This window comes from Staurois parvus, unplaced genomic scaffold (assembly GCF_062004578.1).
Source record: "Staurois parvus isolate SC_StPar_1 unplaced genomic scaffold, SC_StPar_1.0 ptg000309l, whole genome shotgun sequence".
Taxonomy (NCBI): Eukaryota; Metazoa; Chordata; class Amphibia; order Anura; family Ranidae; genus Staurois; species Staurois parvus.
The window spans coordinates 892,501-909,705 of NW_028318105.1; the positions used below are offsets into that span (position 1 = coordinate 892,501).

Below are 17,205 nucleotides of genomic sequence, written 5' to 3' on the forward strand. Positions count from 1 at the left end.
GCAGCTGACTGTTGCTCTTACTTTATAGGTTTGTGTGTTAATTTACCACATGGTAATTGGCATTTTGTTTTTATAAGTTTGCAGAAATTTTGGCAAAGATTGAAGAATATGTCAAAAAACAGCCCAAAGCATCAGCAGGTATTGCCATTTTAATGCTTTTTTTGTTTTATTGCTAGCTTTAAAACTGTAAACTGTATAAAGCCTCTTGCACACAGGATGTTTTGAAAACTCTCCTAGAAGCTTTTCCTCTTGGCAGCAGCTTTTTTTGCATAAAAAACCTGATGCTTGTAAAAGTGTCTAACGCTTTTACAAGGGTCAAACGCTTAGGTGTTAATTCACTTTAAAACCCCCCTCTATGCAGAGTCAGTTGTCCACAGGGGTATGTCTTCCTTCCCTTTTTTTTTTTTTTTTTTTCTTTTTGCCTAACCACTTCCAGACCGTACACTTTTACCCCCTTCCTGACCGGGCAATTTTCAGCTTTCAGCGCTATCACACTTTGAATGACAATTGCGTGGTCATGCAACACTGTACCCAAATACATTTTTTAACATTTTTTTTTTAGACAGATAAAGCTTTATTTTGGTGGTATTTATTCACCGCTGGGATTTTTATTTTTTTTGCTATGTAAATGAAAAATTCCAAAAATTTTGAAAAAAATTTTTTTTTTTGTTTTTTATAAAATTTTGCAAATAAATAATATTTCATCATAAATCTTGGCCAAAATTTATTCCGTTATCTTTTTATTAAAAAAAAAAAAAATCCAAATTAGTTTATAGCCAAAAATTTATAATTTTTAAACATTTTTTGTTTTTTTACATACTGTCACCATAGCAGTACAGTGTCACCATGGTGACACTGTACTATTTGTGGGGGGTGATGAAGATTTTTTTTTTTTTTTACACTGATTGCTTTTACACCCATATAGGATGTAAAAGCAATCATTTCTGTTTCTCTCTGTCTGCATTCTTACAGTCATTGAGAAGTACTGAGTGAGCTGTGATTGGTCACAGCTTGTCACATGGTACATTCACAGATTTCACACGTAGTAAGCAATGATGTCACAAGTGACATCTTGCTTACTACTTTGCATGTGATCACTGATTGGCCAATCAGTGATCACATGATCGGGACCTCGTACAGAGGTCCCGTCCGACGATCGGTGTTTCACTGTGTCCGGAGGATATTTTGGATAACCTAACCCTGTTTTAAACTTCTCCATAACTTTATCCCTGCCCTGTTTGGTGTGTTCCTTGGTTCATGATGGTGTTTGTTCACTAATGTTCTCTAACAAACCTCTGAGGGCTTCACAGAACAGCTGTATTTCTACTGAGATTAAATTATACACAGATGGACTCTATTTACTAATTGGGTGACTTCTGAAGGCAATTGGTTCCACTAGATTTTAGTTAGGGGTATCAGAGTAAAGGGGGCTCAATACAAATGCATGCCACACTTTTCAGATATTTATTGGTAAAACAAATTTTGAAAAACATTTGTCATTTTCTTTCCACTTCATAATTATGTGCCACTTTGTGTTGGTCTAGCACATAAAATCCCAATAACATATATTTACGTTTTTGGTTGTAACATAACAAAATGTGGAAAATTTCAAGGGGTATGAATATTTTTTCAAGGCACTGTATAAGGCTAGTACAAATTGCCTACTGAAGAATGAGAGTTATACGTTACCAATATTTTCTATGGTATCATTGATACCAGCTCTTAGCCAGTGTGTGTGTGCGTGTGTGTGTCCGTCGTTTGTTTTCTCGTCTCCTGTCTTCTAAATGTATCACCCCAAAATACCTAGGTGGGGGAAAGCTTATCTCGCCTAATTATGAATATCACACTAGGTGTCATTTTTTTCTTTCCTAATTACCTGACGGTGGCAGTATAGGAATGATTTTAATTTCTGTTACCGCCTCCTGTGTCATGGCAAAAGTTGACCTCTAACCTTTGGCTGGTAAGAAAACTCTGTAAATTTACGAGGCAAGAGTTCTTTTGACAGAATTGGTAAGACAGATTGGGGCCAATGTCATTGAAAATAATGTATGACCTAAGTGATTCTGGAGAAAGGAAAAATTCTACCCATACATCTTACAGACATTCGTTGAGGCCATTTTGTACTGAGACTTCTTAATTATCTAACGTCTTCTGTAGTATACAGACATTGCAATATGAGGGACTCAAACTAATTATAATGTTGAAAACATATTATCCATATTATTTTAATTGGTAAAAGCAATCAATATAGATAAAATAAACAGTGGATATAAAAAGTCTATACACCCCTGTTAAAATGTCAGGTTTCTGTGATGTAAAAAAATTAGACAAAGATAAATCATTTCAGTACTTTTTCCATCTTTAATGTAACCTATAAACTGCACAACTCAATTGAAAAAAAAAAAAACTGAAATCTTTTAGGTGAGGAAGTAACCATAAAAAACTAAAATAATGTGGTTGAATAAGTGTGCACACTCTCTTATAACTGGGAATGTAGCTGTGTTCACAATTAATCACATTCAAAATCATGTTAAGTAGGAGTCAGTACACACCTGCCATCATTTTAAAGTGCCTCTGATTAACCCCAAATAAAGTTCAGCTGTTCTAGTAGGTCTTTCCTGACATTTTCTAAGTCTCATCCTACAACAAAAGCCATGGTCGGCAGAGAGCTTCCAAAGCATAAGAGGGATCTCATTGTTAAAAAGTATCAGGAGAAGGGTAAAAAAAATCTTCCAAGGTATTAGATATACCATGGAACACAGTGAAGACACCGTGAAGACAGTCATCATCAAGTGGAGAAAATATGTCGCAACACTGACTTTACCAAGAACTGGACGTCCCTCCAAAGTTGATGAAAAGACTAGAAGAAAACTGGTCTGGGAGGCTGCCAAGAATCCTACAGCAACACTAGCCCCTTGACACCGACCACATGCAAATTAGCGGCCTCACAGAACTAGGCTTGTTTCCGTGTTGCCGCTAATTTGTGTACCTGTCTTTCTGCTGGGAGCACACCGCATGGCGCCCTCCCAGCACAAAGACCAGGATGTCACTGAGAGCCCCGGATCTCGTTCTAATGATCGGGACCCAGAACTCCCAATTCCAGGTCACCTGATTGCTATGATAGCCTCTGATTAGCTGTCACAGTGATCAGTCACTGTGAAGCCCGCACCCTTCCCTCCCCCTTCCCCATTTATTTCTCTCTCTGAATGGAGGGGAGAGATACATTGTATATCTCTGTGTCCTTTCAGAGAGAAAAAGTGTGTAAAAAATGAATGAATGAATAAAAAATAATAAAATAAACATAAATACCTGGATTAAGATTTGATCTAGGTCTGTGCCAGGGTTAGTGTTTTGGTCAGGGTTTTTTTTTTTTTTTTTTTAATTCGTATCAGTGTCAGAATTAAAAAAAAAAAAAATAAAAAAAAAAATTGTGCACTATGGGTACAAACAACTGCTAACACACACAAATGTAGCATCCTTGCGATCATCAGGAACAGGAGAAATAATTTTGGGTTCTTTGGTGGTAGGTTGTGGTTGTAGCAAAAGGGTTTGTTTTTTTTACTATTTTGGGCCAGTTTTCCTTTGGTAATGAAAAAAAAACCAGGAGATATCCATTACCATTCACCACCAAATGAAAGCCCAATTTGTCCTGAAAAAAAGCTAGGTATAATTCACCTGGATGCACAAAGTAGTTGTGATGATATGAACGGTTTTACTAGCATGTGTCAAAGTTGCATAATTGTGCTTATGCGTTAAGATTGGTTTTAGGCGTAAAGGAGTTAAAGGAGCTGCATGAATATCTGGCATGTACTGGCTGTGTGGTACATGTGACAACAATCTCCCATATTCTTCAGATATCTGGGCTACGGGGCCCAGACATGGACCGCAGAGAGTTTCTTAAACATCAGAGGGATCTCATTGTTATAAGGTTATCAGTCAGGAGAAGGGTACAAAAGAATTTTCAAGGCATTAGATATACCATGGAACACAGTGAAGACAGTCATCATCAAGTGGAGAAAATATGGCGCAACAGTGACATTACCAAGAACTGGACATCCCTCCAAAATTGATGAAAAGACGAGAAGAAAATAGCTCTGGGAATCTTCTAAGAGGCCTACAGCAACATTTAAGGAGCTGCAGGAATATCTAGCAAGTACTGGCTGTGTGGTACATGTGACAACAATCTTCCGTATCCTTCATATGTCTGGGCTATGGGGTAGAGTGGCAAGACGGAAGCCTTTTCTTATAAAGATAAACATCCAAGCCTGGCTAAATTTTGCAAAAACACATCTGAAGTCTTCCAAAAACATGTGGGAAAATGTGTGTGTGGTCTGATGAAACCAAGGTTGAGCTTTTTGGCCATGGTTACAAAAGATATGTTTGGCACAAAAACACTGCAAAAGAGCACCATACCCACAGTGAAGCATGGTGGTGGCAGCATCATGCTTTGGGGCTGTTTTCCTTCAGCTAGAACTGAGGCCTTAGTCAAGGTAGAGGGAAATTATGAATCCGTTCCAAATACCAGTCAGTATTGGAACAAAACGTTCAGGGGTCTGCTAGAAAGCTGAACATGAACAGGAACTTCATCTTTCAGCTTGAAAACGATCCAAAGCATATATCCAAATCAACAAAGCAATGGCTTCACCAGAAGAAGATTCAAGTTTTGGAATGGTGCAGCCAGAGCCCAGAACTGAATCCGATTGAAAATCTGTCGGGTGATCTGAAGAGGGCTGTGCACAGGAGATGCCCTCGCAATCTTACAAATTGCAGTGGTTTTACAAGGAAGAGTGGGCAAATATTGCCAAGTCAAGATCTGCCATGCTGATAAAGACTGAGTGCTACACATTAAAATCAAAAAGTGCTTCAACAGAGTATTACGGCGTTGCGTTCCTTTGACAATTGCGCAGACATGCAATGCTGCACCCAACATAATTTTTTGTCCACCCTTTTTTTTTTGTTTTTTGTGCTAAAAGACCAACAATTTTGAGAAAACAATATTTTTGACTTTGTTATTAAACATGTCCAGTAAAAAAAAATTAAATCTAATTTTGTCATAATTTTAGGCCAAAATGTATTCTGTTGCATGTCTTTGCTAAAAACAAATCCCAGTATGTGTAAATTAATTGGCTTAGTTGAACGTTATAGCAGTATAAATACTGGAATTTTAAAAAAAAAATAAAATAATTTTTTACTAGTAATGGCGGCGATCAACGACGTATAGCAGGACGGCGACAGACATTCTGACACTGGGGGGAACTGACTTGGTGTCACTGACATCCCCAGTGACACCAATACAGTGATCTGTGCTAAAAAAAACAAAAAAAAACCAAAACACTGACACTGTACTAATGGCACTGGGCAGGAAGGGTTTAACATGAGGGGCAATCAAAGGGTTAACTGTGTGCTGGGAGTTTGAAATAGGGGACCGTGTCATGTGCTTCATTGTAAGCACACTGCTTAGGATGGCAGTGCTGTGCACATCCATCCAAAGCAGTGTTCCTGAGCTGACAGGGAGGAGTAAACAAAACAATTCTCAAACACCGCCCCCCCCCCCCCACACCTTCCTCTTCGGAGATCGGCGGAAATCACCAGGACACAGTGATTGACAGGCGCGGCCGCGAATGGTGATGCGGGCAGGGAGCGTTCATGCCGCCTAACCAGAATTTCAAATCATGTATGTATACATGATTTTGCGCACCCGTGCCACCCTGTAGCAGTGTATCTGCTATAGGGTGGACGGGAAGTGGGTTAAGGGTGTGCACACTAATGCAACCATATTATTTTAGTTTTTTTATTTTTACTTTCCTCCACCTAAAAGATTTCAGTTTGTTGTTCAACTGAGTTGTACAGTTTATAGGTCACAAAGCTGGAAAAATGTTCTGAAATGATTTATCTTTGTTTAATTTTTTTACAGCACAGAAACCTGAAATTTTAACAGGGGTGTGTAGACTTTTTATATCCACTGTATATGTATATTGAATATAGTAATATAAATCCCAAATTACGTAAGCAAGTATTACCTTCATATAATAATAATAATACAATTGACATTTTTGATTAAAATAATCCTGTCAAATAATAACACCTTATGCATTGTAAAGTTTAATATGAACTCCCTTCCAGACGTTTATGGAGGAAATAAAATCAAGGCGAACAGTTGTCTTTTGTTCTATCCAGACATGGACTCATCCATTAATCTTGCAACTTGGTATCATGTCCAGTCTTTATCTTGTAGCTGTCTGATATCATCATAACCCCTTTCCAGCATGTTCATGTAGGTATAAGATCATGATTCCAGTTGAAGTTCTATGAGCCCAGAATAGTCCCGCCGTGCGCCAATGAAGAGAGAGAGGGGGGGTGGGGCTGAGCCGCAGCTGTGTGTGAATGGACTCTCAGAGCAAGCCTGCTTGGGTTCCCCCATAGCAAGGTGCTTGCTCTGTGGGCACTTGGTGAGCGGAACCCTGTCAGCGGATCCAAGAAGAGGAGGATCAGGGCTGCTCTGTGCAAAGCCACTGCACAGACCAGGTAAGTATAACATGTTTGTTATTTGTTTATTAATTTCCTTTTAATATCATTTTAAGGTGGTTTCCTTTTTTCACCTTAACCGGGACATTGTACTTCCTTCCTTTTCTCTGTCCTGTTCTAATATATCCTATAGAGATTCCCTCTATTGGATTTGGTACAAACTGTTTGAGTACATCTATCTTCCATGTTGTCTGCTGGTTAATTTAACCTAGTCATAGACAGACTTTGTGTAGAAGGAGGATATTTTTTTTTCTTTTTTTTTTTCAGCAGGCTGAATGGAATACAAAAAAAAAAATAATTACTGAGAAATTCCCCCACCATCAGGACAATGTTTTCTATGTCAGCTGCTTACTGGCAACATTTTTCTAACTTGTCTGTTCGACAGGGGTCGATCAAATGATCAACATCTGTTGAACAGGGACTGCCACACACAGTTTGAGTTTTTGATCAATTTATGGCCAGCTTTACTCTTTTCATTATATTATTCCAGAAGGTGCCTGTAAGTGATTGCGTGCCTCTTGTCACACCATTTCTTGGAAAATTAGTCAGCCCATCGTTCTTGAGAGAGCACTTGGCATTCGTCAGAAAAATTCTAAAGGTACTGATCCCACCCAGAGGTAGGCTGTTTGTTATATGTCCTGTCAGGTTGACCACAAGAATACTCTGCCCACCCCACCCCCCCTTCTTCCTTTTTTTTTTTTTTTGTGTGGTTATTTTATAATATTTATTTTACCGATGGAGGTAGTCTATTTTTATGACAATTACACAAAGCATAAAGGGCATATTTGTCTGCTGTGGATTTGTATTAATATAAGATTGACTAAGACGTTTATACACACACACGTTTTACACACACACAGTCATGCCAGTGAAAGTTAACCCTTCCATTCCACCTACTCCCCCCCACACACACACACCACACCCACACCCGTGTGGCAAGTTAAAGTGGTTCTAAAACCTAAACTTTTAGGGCAGGGATGAGCCTCACTGTGTGTGTCTATGGACATAGAAAGCGCAGCTCAGAATCCAACCTGCACAAGTACCCCCATAGCAAGTGACTTGCTATGAGGGCACTCATAGCAGTGGCAGCAGGTGACCCGAGAATTGGAGGTTGGGGGCCCTCTTCCTCTGTATTGGTGGGCATGGCAGTGAAAGTTAACCTCTCTATATTGATGATTATGGCAATGAATAGCATTGTCGGTAATTGCAAATTGATGGTCATGGCAGTGAAAGTGTTAATCCCCTCATGCTCAATCCAGCATTTGCAGTCATAGCAGTGAAAGTGTTAACTCACACCTCAGTGTTGATCACCTACCCATCATATCCTTCCATGCCACTCTCTCCCCAGTCTCTCTTACCACTCTATCTGACTCATGCCCAGCAGCTAGAGTTAGTCTTAAATTTTAATCATGAAATTACAGGTGGTTACTTGACCGCTTCATTCAAAGTAATTAATTTGCTTATTTAGACCATCTGCTCCTTTATATTGCTTGTGCCAGGTGCCATTATGGGTGCCCACTGTGAAAATCTTTGAAGTTTAAAGATTTAGCTGAAACAGTGCTGTTAAAGTGCTGTTCCACTCCAGCCATATCTTGGTTTTGTATGAATCACACCGGCATACTACAGTACACCAAAAAAATAGTTTTCTTGCACTGTACCTATTTAAGCATACAAACATATATGTGTAATCTCCCAAAAGTGCAAATATTGCGATTTAAATGTGAAAAAATAACAAAGTCCACTTCAAAAGGAGATCTGGTAACAATACAAATCTTTACTGAATCCCCTTGTGCATTCCACCACCATTAATAATAGAAACTTACCAGAAGTAAAGTTTGAGGTTAAACTGGGACTTTTAATTTTACAAGTATATATAGGGATACTAGCGTGCCGGTACTAAACACAGTAGTACGTGGCAAGTGTGTTCTATTAAGATAAAAATAACGCAAATTGCTGCCCTATACAGTGTTATGTATCTGTGGAAACACCAATCAACTTAAAGTTCAAATAAATGTGCATGCTATAGTGCCCTTGTGTAATCTTCCAAAACGATAGGTGACAAAATTACTGTGCTCCCCTCCTTTGTTCCCACACTCAGACAGTTGTGGACTCTTGTGTGTTAAGAGTATAATGCTCTTGTATTGCAAATTCATCGGGACTTGTATTCTTCTCAGTCAATCTCTCCTCCACTACATCTCCTATGGCTGGTGTCCTCAAAAGTCCCAGTTTGACTTGCGTTCCTCATATAAGAGGTCATACAATGCTCAAAAAACTTCTCCAGCAATATATGTAATAGCCAGTAACCACCAAGAAAATTGTCAAGATTCAGATCCACTCATAATTTCCTATCAACATGTATCATTATTCGCATATGAAACAAATACCGAATGTTACATAGTGTAAAACCGCTGAGTGATTTTTATTTTTTAAAAAAGAGGGCAGAGCCTATGTTGACATAATCACATTACTACTCGTGATGGAAGAGTGTTTGATGTGCTTCTGATTCTCTTTTATAATGTGAGTACCTTTCTTTAAATAAATAAAACCACTCAGCAATTTTACATTTATGAAGTATTCAGTGTTTGTTGCATAGATGAATAGTGATGCGTGCTGAGCAGAAATGATGAGCAGATATAGATCCTACTGATTTTCCTGGTGGTTCCTGAGTGTTAAATATAAATTTAAAAAAATTATATTATTATTATTATACAGTATATAGCGCTAAAAGGTTTGCTCAGCGCTGTACATTATAGTGAGGGACAGAACATGAGACAATACAAAAACAAAACACGAGGGGTTCAAGGGCCCTGCTCTTTCAAGCTTACAATCTAGGAGGGAGGGGATAAGGGTACAGGAGGAAGTGGCTGTGGGGGATGGAGTGATAGGATGAGTGGAGGAGATCGGCTGTTAGGTGAGGGCGGGGTAGGCTTCCCTGAAGAGATGGGTTTTCAGGGTGCGCCTAAAGGTGAGGAGGGTAGGTGACAGTCTGATGGATTGGGGTAGTGAGTTCCAGAGGATGGGGGAAGTCCTGCAGTCGGGTGTGGGAGGTGGAGACCAGGGAGCTAGAAAGTAGGAGGTCTTGTGAGGAGCGAAGATTATGGGTAGGGTGGTAATTGGGTATCAGGTCGGTGAGGTAGTTTGGGGCAGCATTATGAATGGCTTTGTATGTCTGTGTTAGTAGTTTGAATTTAATGCGTTGGGCAATTGGGAGCCAGTGGAGGGAATGACACAGAGGGGGGTGGCAGAAGAGGAGCGGTTGGTAATGTGGATGAGTCTGGCCGCTGAGTTCAGGATAGACTGAAGCGGGGATAGTCTGCGATGAGGTAGGCCGGTGAGAAGGGAGTTGCAGTAGTCCAGATGTGAGATAATAAGGGAGTGAATGAGTTGTTTAGTAGTGTCTGGGGTTAGGAACGAACGTATTTTGGAGATGTTGCGGAGGTGGAGCCTGCATGAGTTTGCCAATGATTGGACATGGGGTTGGAAGGACAGGTCTGAGTCTAGAGTGACACCTAAGACTTTGGCTTGCAGGGTGGGACTGATGGTGGAGTTGTTGGTCGTGATGGAGAGGGTGGGGGGAAGCACGGGCTGGGGGGAAAATCAGGAGCTCGGTTTTGAAAAGGTTCAATTTGAGGAAATGGAGCGGCATCCAGTCTGATATGTCGTTCAGTAGGTGGGTGATACGGGCGGAGACTGAAGGGGTGAGGCGAGGGGTGGAAAGGTAAATTTGCGTGTCATCGGCGTAGAGGTGATAGTTGAAGCCGTGGGAGTGTATCAGTTTGCCGAGGGAGGAGGTGTAGATGGAGAAGAGAAGGAGCCCGAGGACCGAGCCTTGGGGGACCCCAACAGAGAGGGGGAGGTGGTAGCATTATAGGTAACGCTGAAGAAGCATTGGGATAGATAGGAGGAGAGCCAGGAGAGAGCGGAGTCTGATGTCGAGGAAGTGTAGTTTATTAAGGAGGAGGGGGTGGTCGACTGTGTCGAAGGCCGCGGAAAGGTCAAGGAGTAAGAGGTGGAGGAGTAGGTGAGGAAGGCAGATTTGTAGAGGGAGAACGCTCGAGGGGATTTGGTTTTGCACCATAATCGTTCCAGCGCACGACTGTGTCGTTTAAGATTTTTAGTTTGGTCGTTCTGCCAGAGTTGAAGCGGTCGGGGTCTAATGCTATGTGTGGTTAGAGGTGCTAAGGAGTCTAAGGCAGCTGACAGTGAGTCGTTATACGCAGTAGTGGCCAGGCCAAGGCATGACAGTGGAAGGATACTGTCGTACAGACGGTCAGCTGCAGAGTGGAGAGGGGCCGGGTTCAGGTTGCGGAGGGTACGGCTGGTGATGGTTTGATGTTTGGGGGGGAGGCGTTATAGGACGGGGAGTCGGAGAACGTAATGAGGTTGTGGTCAGAGAGAAGGAAAGGGGTGTTTGTGAGGTTGTGGAGGGTGCAGAGATGGGAGAAAAGGAGGTCCAGGGTATTCCCATCTTTGTGGGTGGAGGACTGTGTGCACTGTGTGAGTGCAAAAGAAGAGGTTAAGTGGAGGAGTTTGGATGTAGCAGGGTTGTTGACATTGATAGGGATATTGAAGTCTTCAAGGATGATGGTGGGTAGCTCAGAGGAGAGGAAGAAGGGCAGCCAGGCGGAAAAGTCGTCAAGGAAGCGGGATACGGGTCCAGGAGGCCGATTACTCCAAGCCTCAGAGGGGTGGGAGAGAAGAGTCGGATGCAGTGGGCCTCGAAGGAGGAGAAGGATAGAGAGGGGGGGTTTGGGTGGACCTGGAAGGTGGTCAGCGGTGACAAGAGCCCACCGACCCCACCACCTCTATGACCGCTCGGTCTGGGTGAATGGGACTCTCCATAGGAGAGTGCCGCATGGGAGGCGGAGTCAGTGGCTTGGAACCAGGTTTCGGTGACCGCTAGGAGGTTGAGGGGAGTGGGAGATAAAGAGGTCATGGATGGCGGTGAGCTTGTTGCAAACCGATCGGGCGTTCAGGAGTGCAACCGAGAGTGGAGGGATGGATGCAGGTAGGAGGGGGACAGGTATAAGGTTGAGGGGGTTGCGGCGGTTCGTGGGGGTAGGAGGGTGCCTAGTGGGTGAGTGAGGTGGTGAAGGACCAGGGTTTGGGGAGATATCCCCAGAGGTTAGGAGAAGGAGAAGTGAGGAAAGTAACATGGGAGCGGGATGTACATGAGCGTACATGCCTTCCAGTCCTGGTGTTTGGGTCAGTAGGAGAGTGAAGTATCAGCAGGAGGTGATGAGAGCAGTAGTAGGGAGATGGTAGCAGTGAGGGTGAGATGTACACGTTTTGGGGTGGAGCAGAGGGGTAAAGAAATGAGATTTTGGGAACACAAGAAAGTAATATGAAAAGGATGAGTAGAGGGGACATATTAAAAAGGTACTCGGAGTGGCACTCAGACTTGTAAGACATGTTTCCCAGGGTGTTTGCTTGCAGTCTGTCCAGCATGCAGTAGTTTCTTGCTGTTGTTGTTGTCTATATATCTATATATCTGCACTAATAATCACAATGGATAATCAAAAATGAGTTGTGAAACATATACCAGCTTAACACAGAAACTCTGATATTAGACAATCGGCAATAAGTACATAAGAGTGCAGCACTTAAAGTGACAAATCATAAGAAAACAGTGAAAAGTGTGTAAAAAAAAAATAAAAAAAAAATAGTCCATCCAAAAATGAAAGAAAAGTCCCAGAGGCTGTGATGAAACAAAAGAAATCCAAGGATGGTTGTTGTGTCACCAACCACTACTACAGAAGGCTTACCAGAAAGTCATTACCCCCTTTTAAGTGTGGTCAATCATGCTTTGTTAAACAATCCAGAAAGCCTGACACTCGAATCCTCCTCCAGATCACCAGATCTACTGACCACAGACACTATATAACTGACCAGCAACAATATATAATATTTACCATTTGTTATTTTTGTTTTATTATTAACTGAATTTATTTTCTCACCAGTCATGGGTCCTGTGGAAGCTGCTCCTGAGTATAAAGTAATTGTGGATGCAAATAATTTGACTGTGGAAATTGAGAATGAGTTGAGTAAGTTACATGTCTTTTAACTTTGCATTAAAATTATATTTTACTTCGTTGCATGCCCAACATTTTTTTCACTTTTACCTGATAATTTGCAGCCTGAAGTGTGTATTTTGAGGGTGGTTGATGTTGTAATTGGATTTATTATTATTATTATTCAGTATTTATATAGCGCCAAAGGGTTTGCTCAGCACTGTACAATAGCAAGGGGGACAGAACATGAGACAAAACAGTAACAATACAATACACGAGGGGTTTGAGGGCCCTACTCTTTCAAGCTTACAATCTAGGAGGGAGGGGAAGTGGTACAGGAGGAAGTGGCTGTGGGGGATGGAGTGGTGGGAGAAGTGGAGGAGATCGGTTGTTAGGTGAGGGTGGGGTAGGCTTCCCTGAAGAGATGGGTTTTCAGGGTGCGCCTGAAGGTGAGGAGGGTAGGTGACAGTCTGATGGATTGGGGTAGGGAGTTCCAGAGGATGGGAGAAGTCCTGCAGTCCGGCGTGGGAGAAGGAGACCAGGGAGCTAGAGAGTAGGAGGTCCTGTGAGGAGCGAAGGGCACTGGTAGGGTGCTATTTGGGTATCAGGTCAGTTAGGTAGGTACATAATAAATTCCAGAAGATATTCATTTAGAAGTGTAACTTAATGGGTAACTCTAGTTTCATGGAAAAATTTACATTTATGCAGACCAAGCTTTGCTTTGTGACAATTGCAGTGCTCAGGCTCTGCATTTCCCAAAATAAAGCAACAGTGGTTTGCAGCCCTGTGGAATTATAATTCTTTGCAGGTTATGTTTAAGAGTATAGGTTTTCTACATATATGTTGAGGCAGTCTGGAATTTCAATAAGATAGTTTGAGTAAATCTGAATTTAAATGCTGTAAGCTATCACTTCATTCATATTATATCATATTTCATACATTCTATTTCTACAGATATCATTCACAAATTTATCAGAGACAAATACTCTAAGAGGTTTCCAGAGTTAGAATCCTTGGTTCCCAATGCTTTGGACTACATCAGAACAGTGAAGGTAGGTTGGTTTTATGCGAAGAAAGGAACAATATATACAACTATGGACAAAGTTTGTTGGTACCCTTATAGCTAATTGAGTCAGTTTCATTCCTCCTGAAAAGTGATACAATTAAAACCAATTGGCTCATGTATGGTTTGTGTGTATATTTGTTAAATTAAAGATAAAAATGCACTGACATTAAGTAAGTAAAAGAGGTAATGTATCAAAAAATTCCATCCGGTGGCATCATATCGTGGGTTCCAATGGTCAGTCCGTCCTGGGTAGTCATAGTTGTACAAATATGCCAAAAAACACTATAGTCTCTCGGAATTAAAACCAGGGGGAATTCAGACTGGTGTGTATGATTTGCAGGTCACTGTAGATAGCAGGAAGCAAGATCACTGGCCAGAGGGATGGGCCATCATGACATTGCATTTTGGGAGTGAGTGGGCGAAACTGCATGTTTTTGGGGGGGAGACCCCTTTCTTAGGCAAGGGAGGAGTGGGTGGGCAAGAGGCACCACAGAGGGAAGGAGGAGTCAGCAAAGCCCCATAGTGTCCATCTAGCTTCTAAGACACAGGTCACCCCCCCACAAAATGTGTCTGTGGTAAACGTGAAATGAGGCATGACACACGGTACAGTCAGGGCCGTGGATAAGGGGGTACCACCAGTTCTCCTGTAGGGGGCCCAGACCAGCAGGGGGGTGAATCAGATGTAGGCAGGGAGGGTGATTGGAACAGCGAAGGGGTGCTAACTCGAACTGATCCCCTGTATGGCTCTTTCTGCAGCAGCTGAAAGCTGATTTCTTCTCCTCTCCCTCCCATTGGCTTTCAGCAGCTGCAGAGAGAGCCATACAGGGGATCCGTTCAAGTAATTGCCCCCCTGCGTGCCCCCACTGCCACAGTGCTGCCGGCTTCCCTCCTTTCCACCGGCAGCTGCAGGCACTAGTACAATAGGATCCTTCAAGATGGAGAGTGGGGGAAGATTCCAGTAAATATGTCTCATTTACCGGCCCTTTTCTTTACTGATTGAACACAGTGAGTGATCTGTACCGATCATAACTGAAGCATAGTCAACTGTGGGGTTTTTTGTGGTCGGGAGGGTGCCTGTCGGGTTTGCTGTATGGGGCCCCTTGGTTTCTAACAGTATACAGTACAGGGGTTCACACAATTTTGCACAAGAAGAGTCTCTACAGATGTTAGGTAGTCAGGAAACTGTCTATCACATTTTGAGACTCTAAAATCAAAGGCTGGAAACGTTATTGTACTGAAAAGTTCATTTACAAAGTAAAAAAAAAAACCTGCAAAAAAAATCTAATTTTGTTTTAGTTAACGTTGTTAACTGTTCAGATAATTTTAGAAAAGCGCCACACTTTTGACCATATATAAATAAACACCTATAGCTGCAACTCCCAAACCCAAAAAATATTTAGGCATAAAAATATTGAAAAAATAGGAATGCGCTAAATAATTAAATGTAACAGCAAAATAAAATAAAAGTGTCCATAATTAAATATATGAAAGTCCAAACACCAAAAATATAACAAAAAGTCCTCTTGTGAAAATCATAACACCATGATCAATCCACCACCAAATAAATTGGATAAACTCACCAGAACTAAATGCTGATCAGGTTATAAACCAGCACAAGCGCTTTTGCTCTGGGAGCGATGAATAAAGCGATATCCAGATTATAGATGCAATACTCTGCAGTGGTAATCACATCTCCAGGTAACAAGCAGCAATACTCCGCAATGGTGGACAATATCTCAATGTAAGGAGCAATACTCTGCAGCCTGATCTCCCAGGATGAGCCTTTTCATATACTAACGTATCTCCATAAATCGAGGATTTAGCTCTGGTGAGTTTATCCCATTTATTTGGTGGTGGATTGATCAGGGTGTTATGATTATCACAAGAGGACTTTTTGTTATGTTTTTGGTGTTTGGACTTTCACATATTTAATTATGGACACTTTTATTTTATTTTGCTGTTACATTTAATTATTTAGCGCATTCCTATTTTTTCAATATTGTTAACTGTTGTTTGCTTTGCAGGAACACCAATCAACTGCAGCAGTAATCTGTGTATTCTGAGAGGAGCAGGGCCGGTGCCTGTGTCAATGTAGTGGGAGAGATTTCTCCATCCACAGTTTAAAAAAAAAAAAAAAAAAAAAGTTTTTTTTTGTTTGTTTTTTCCCCAAAATAAAGTTTTATTGAATATATAAGATATGAGTAATACAGAGAATGGGGGGTAGTGGATATAACAATCGGGAGAACAAAAAGCAAAACAACCCCTATAACAATCAAATGTCATTTCCACAGTTATCAAGTAAATACAATATTAGCACCATGTGTTAAATAGCAATTCAGTATCTAACATTCAGGATGGCAAACTTTTCCTTTCTCTTCCCTTCCCTCCCTCCTCTCCCACCCCTTCAACCCCCTTTGATTCATGGAATTAGGCCCCCCTCACTTTCAAAGTCTTTTCAAAGTATGTATCAGTCCATTGTTTGCAAGTCAGCTGTAGTGACTAACACATGGCTAGGAGTATAAAAGTAGTCAAGTTTACTTGACAGTGAGTTTAATTTGTTCAGTCAAGAAACGTCTCTGTATTCGGTTTGTCAGGGTGTAGGGCTATAATGCATCGAAGTGTAGTGTGGCAGAGTCGATTAAGGATGTATTGTCTGGAGATCCGTATACTGCCTGCAGTAACCGTTTGCAGGGGTCGCCACAAAGAGAGGAGGGGAATGAGAAGAGAAAAGGAAGAGAAAAAAGAAGAAAAAGAGAAGGGGAAAAAACTAAAAGAAAAGGAGGGGTGGGGGAGAGGTGTGGGAGGGTTAGAGGGTTTGGGTACCCTGATTGTATTAGTAGAGGTCTGTGTGTATCGTTCCATTACATCGTACTTTAATCGGGCATAGGTGCGTGTAGGAAAGGTATGGCTGTGGGTAATATGGACTCATGTAGAACTGTAGTGTGTGCAGTACGTTTTTTATATTTTTAGCTTGTGATTGTGAGTAAAGGACGGTATTCAGTCAGAGACTCAGAGAGCGTATATATCTGGGCACCCACCTGATGCTCTATTCATTCATGGGGGGATTTTCATTTCCCGGATGTAGTCCTCAGAGGCTTGGAAATGGAGCCAGCATGCCCAAGTTGAAGTAAATTTTGTAGGTGTGTCTTTTGACACAGAGATTAATTCTTCCATTTTCGCTATTTTGTTTATCCTACTGTACCAGTTGGGTATAGTTTGGGTTTTAGAGGTTCCCCAAAGTATTGGTATGCACAGTTTGGCTGCATTTACCATCATAATGGCAAGAGATTTGAAGTAGGGGGGTGAAGGGGAAGGGGTGTAGTGCAGAAGGTATTGCGCAGGGGTAAATTCCAGTGGGTGGGTAGTAATCTGGGTCGTTTGTTTATGTACTTCTTTCCAGAAAGGCTGGATGAATGGACATTCCCACCAAATGTGTAAAATTAGTTCCTATTTCTTGGTGGCATCTCCAGCATTGGTCTGATATAGTCACATCAAATTTATGAAGAAGTGAGGGTATACGGTACCACCGTGATAGGATTTTGTAATTATTTTCCTGAATGGAGACATTGATGGATCCTTTGTGAACGTGTCTATATATTTGTT

The 17,205-nt window shown here is 41.5% G+C and overlaps 1 protein-coding gene across 1 annotated transcript in view; it reads left to right on the top strand.

The window, feature by feature from the left end:
- LOC149457644 (U4/U6 small nuclear ribonucleoprotein Prp31-like) overlaps positions 1-17,205 on the top strand; it is a 243,522-nt gene that overhangs the window by 46,638 nt on the left and 179,679 nt on the right. Inside the window, exons 3-5 of the mRNA XM_089683421.1 lie at positions 78-138; positions 12,486-12,569; positions 13,491-13,588. Of these exons, the coding sequence (XP_089539547.1) occupies positions 78-138; positions 12,486-12,569; positions 13,491-13,588 (243 nt within the window). The remainder of the gene's footprint in view (positions 1-77; positions 139-12,485; positions 12,570-13,490; positions 13,589-17,205) is intronic.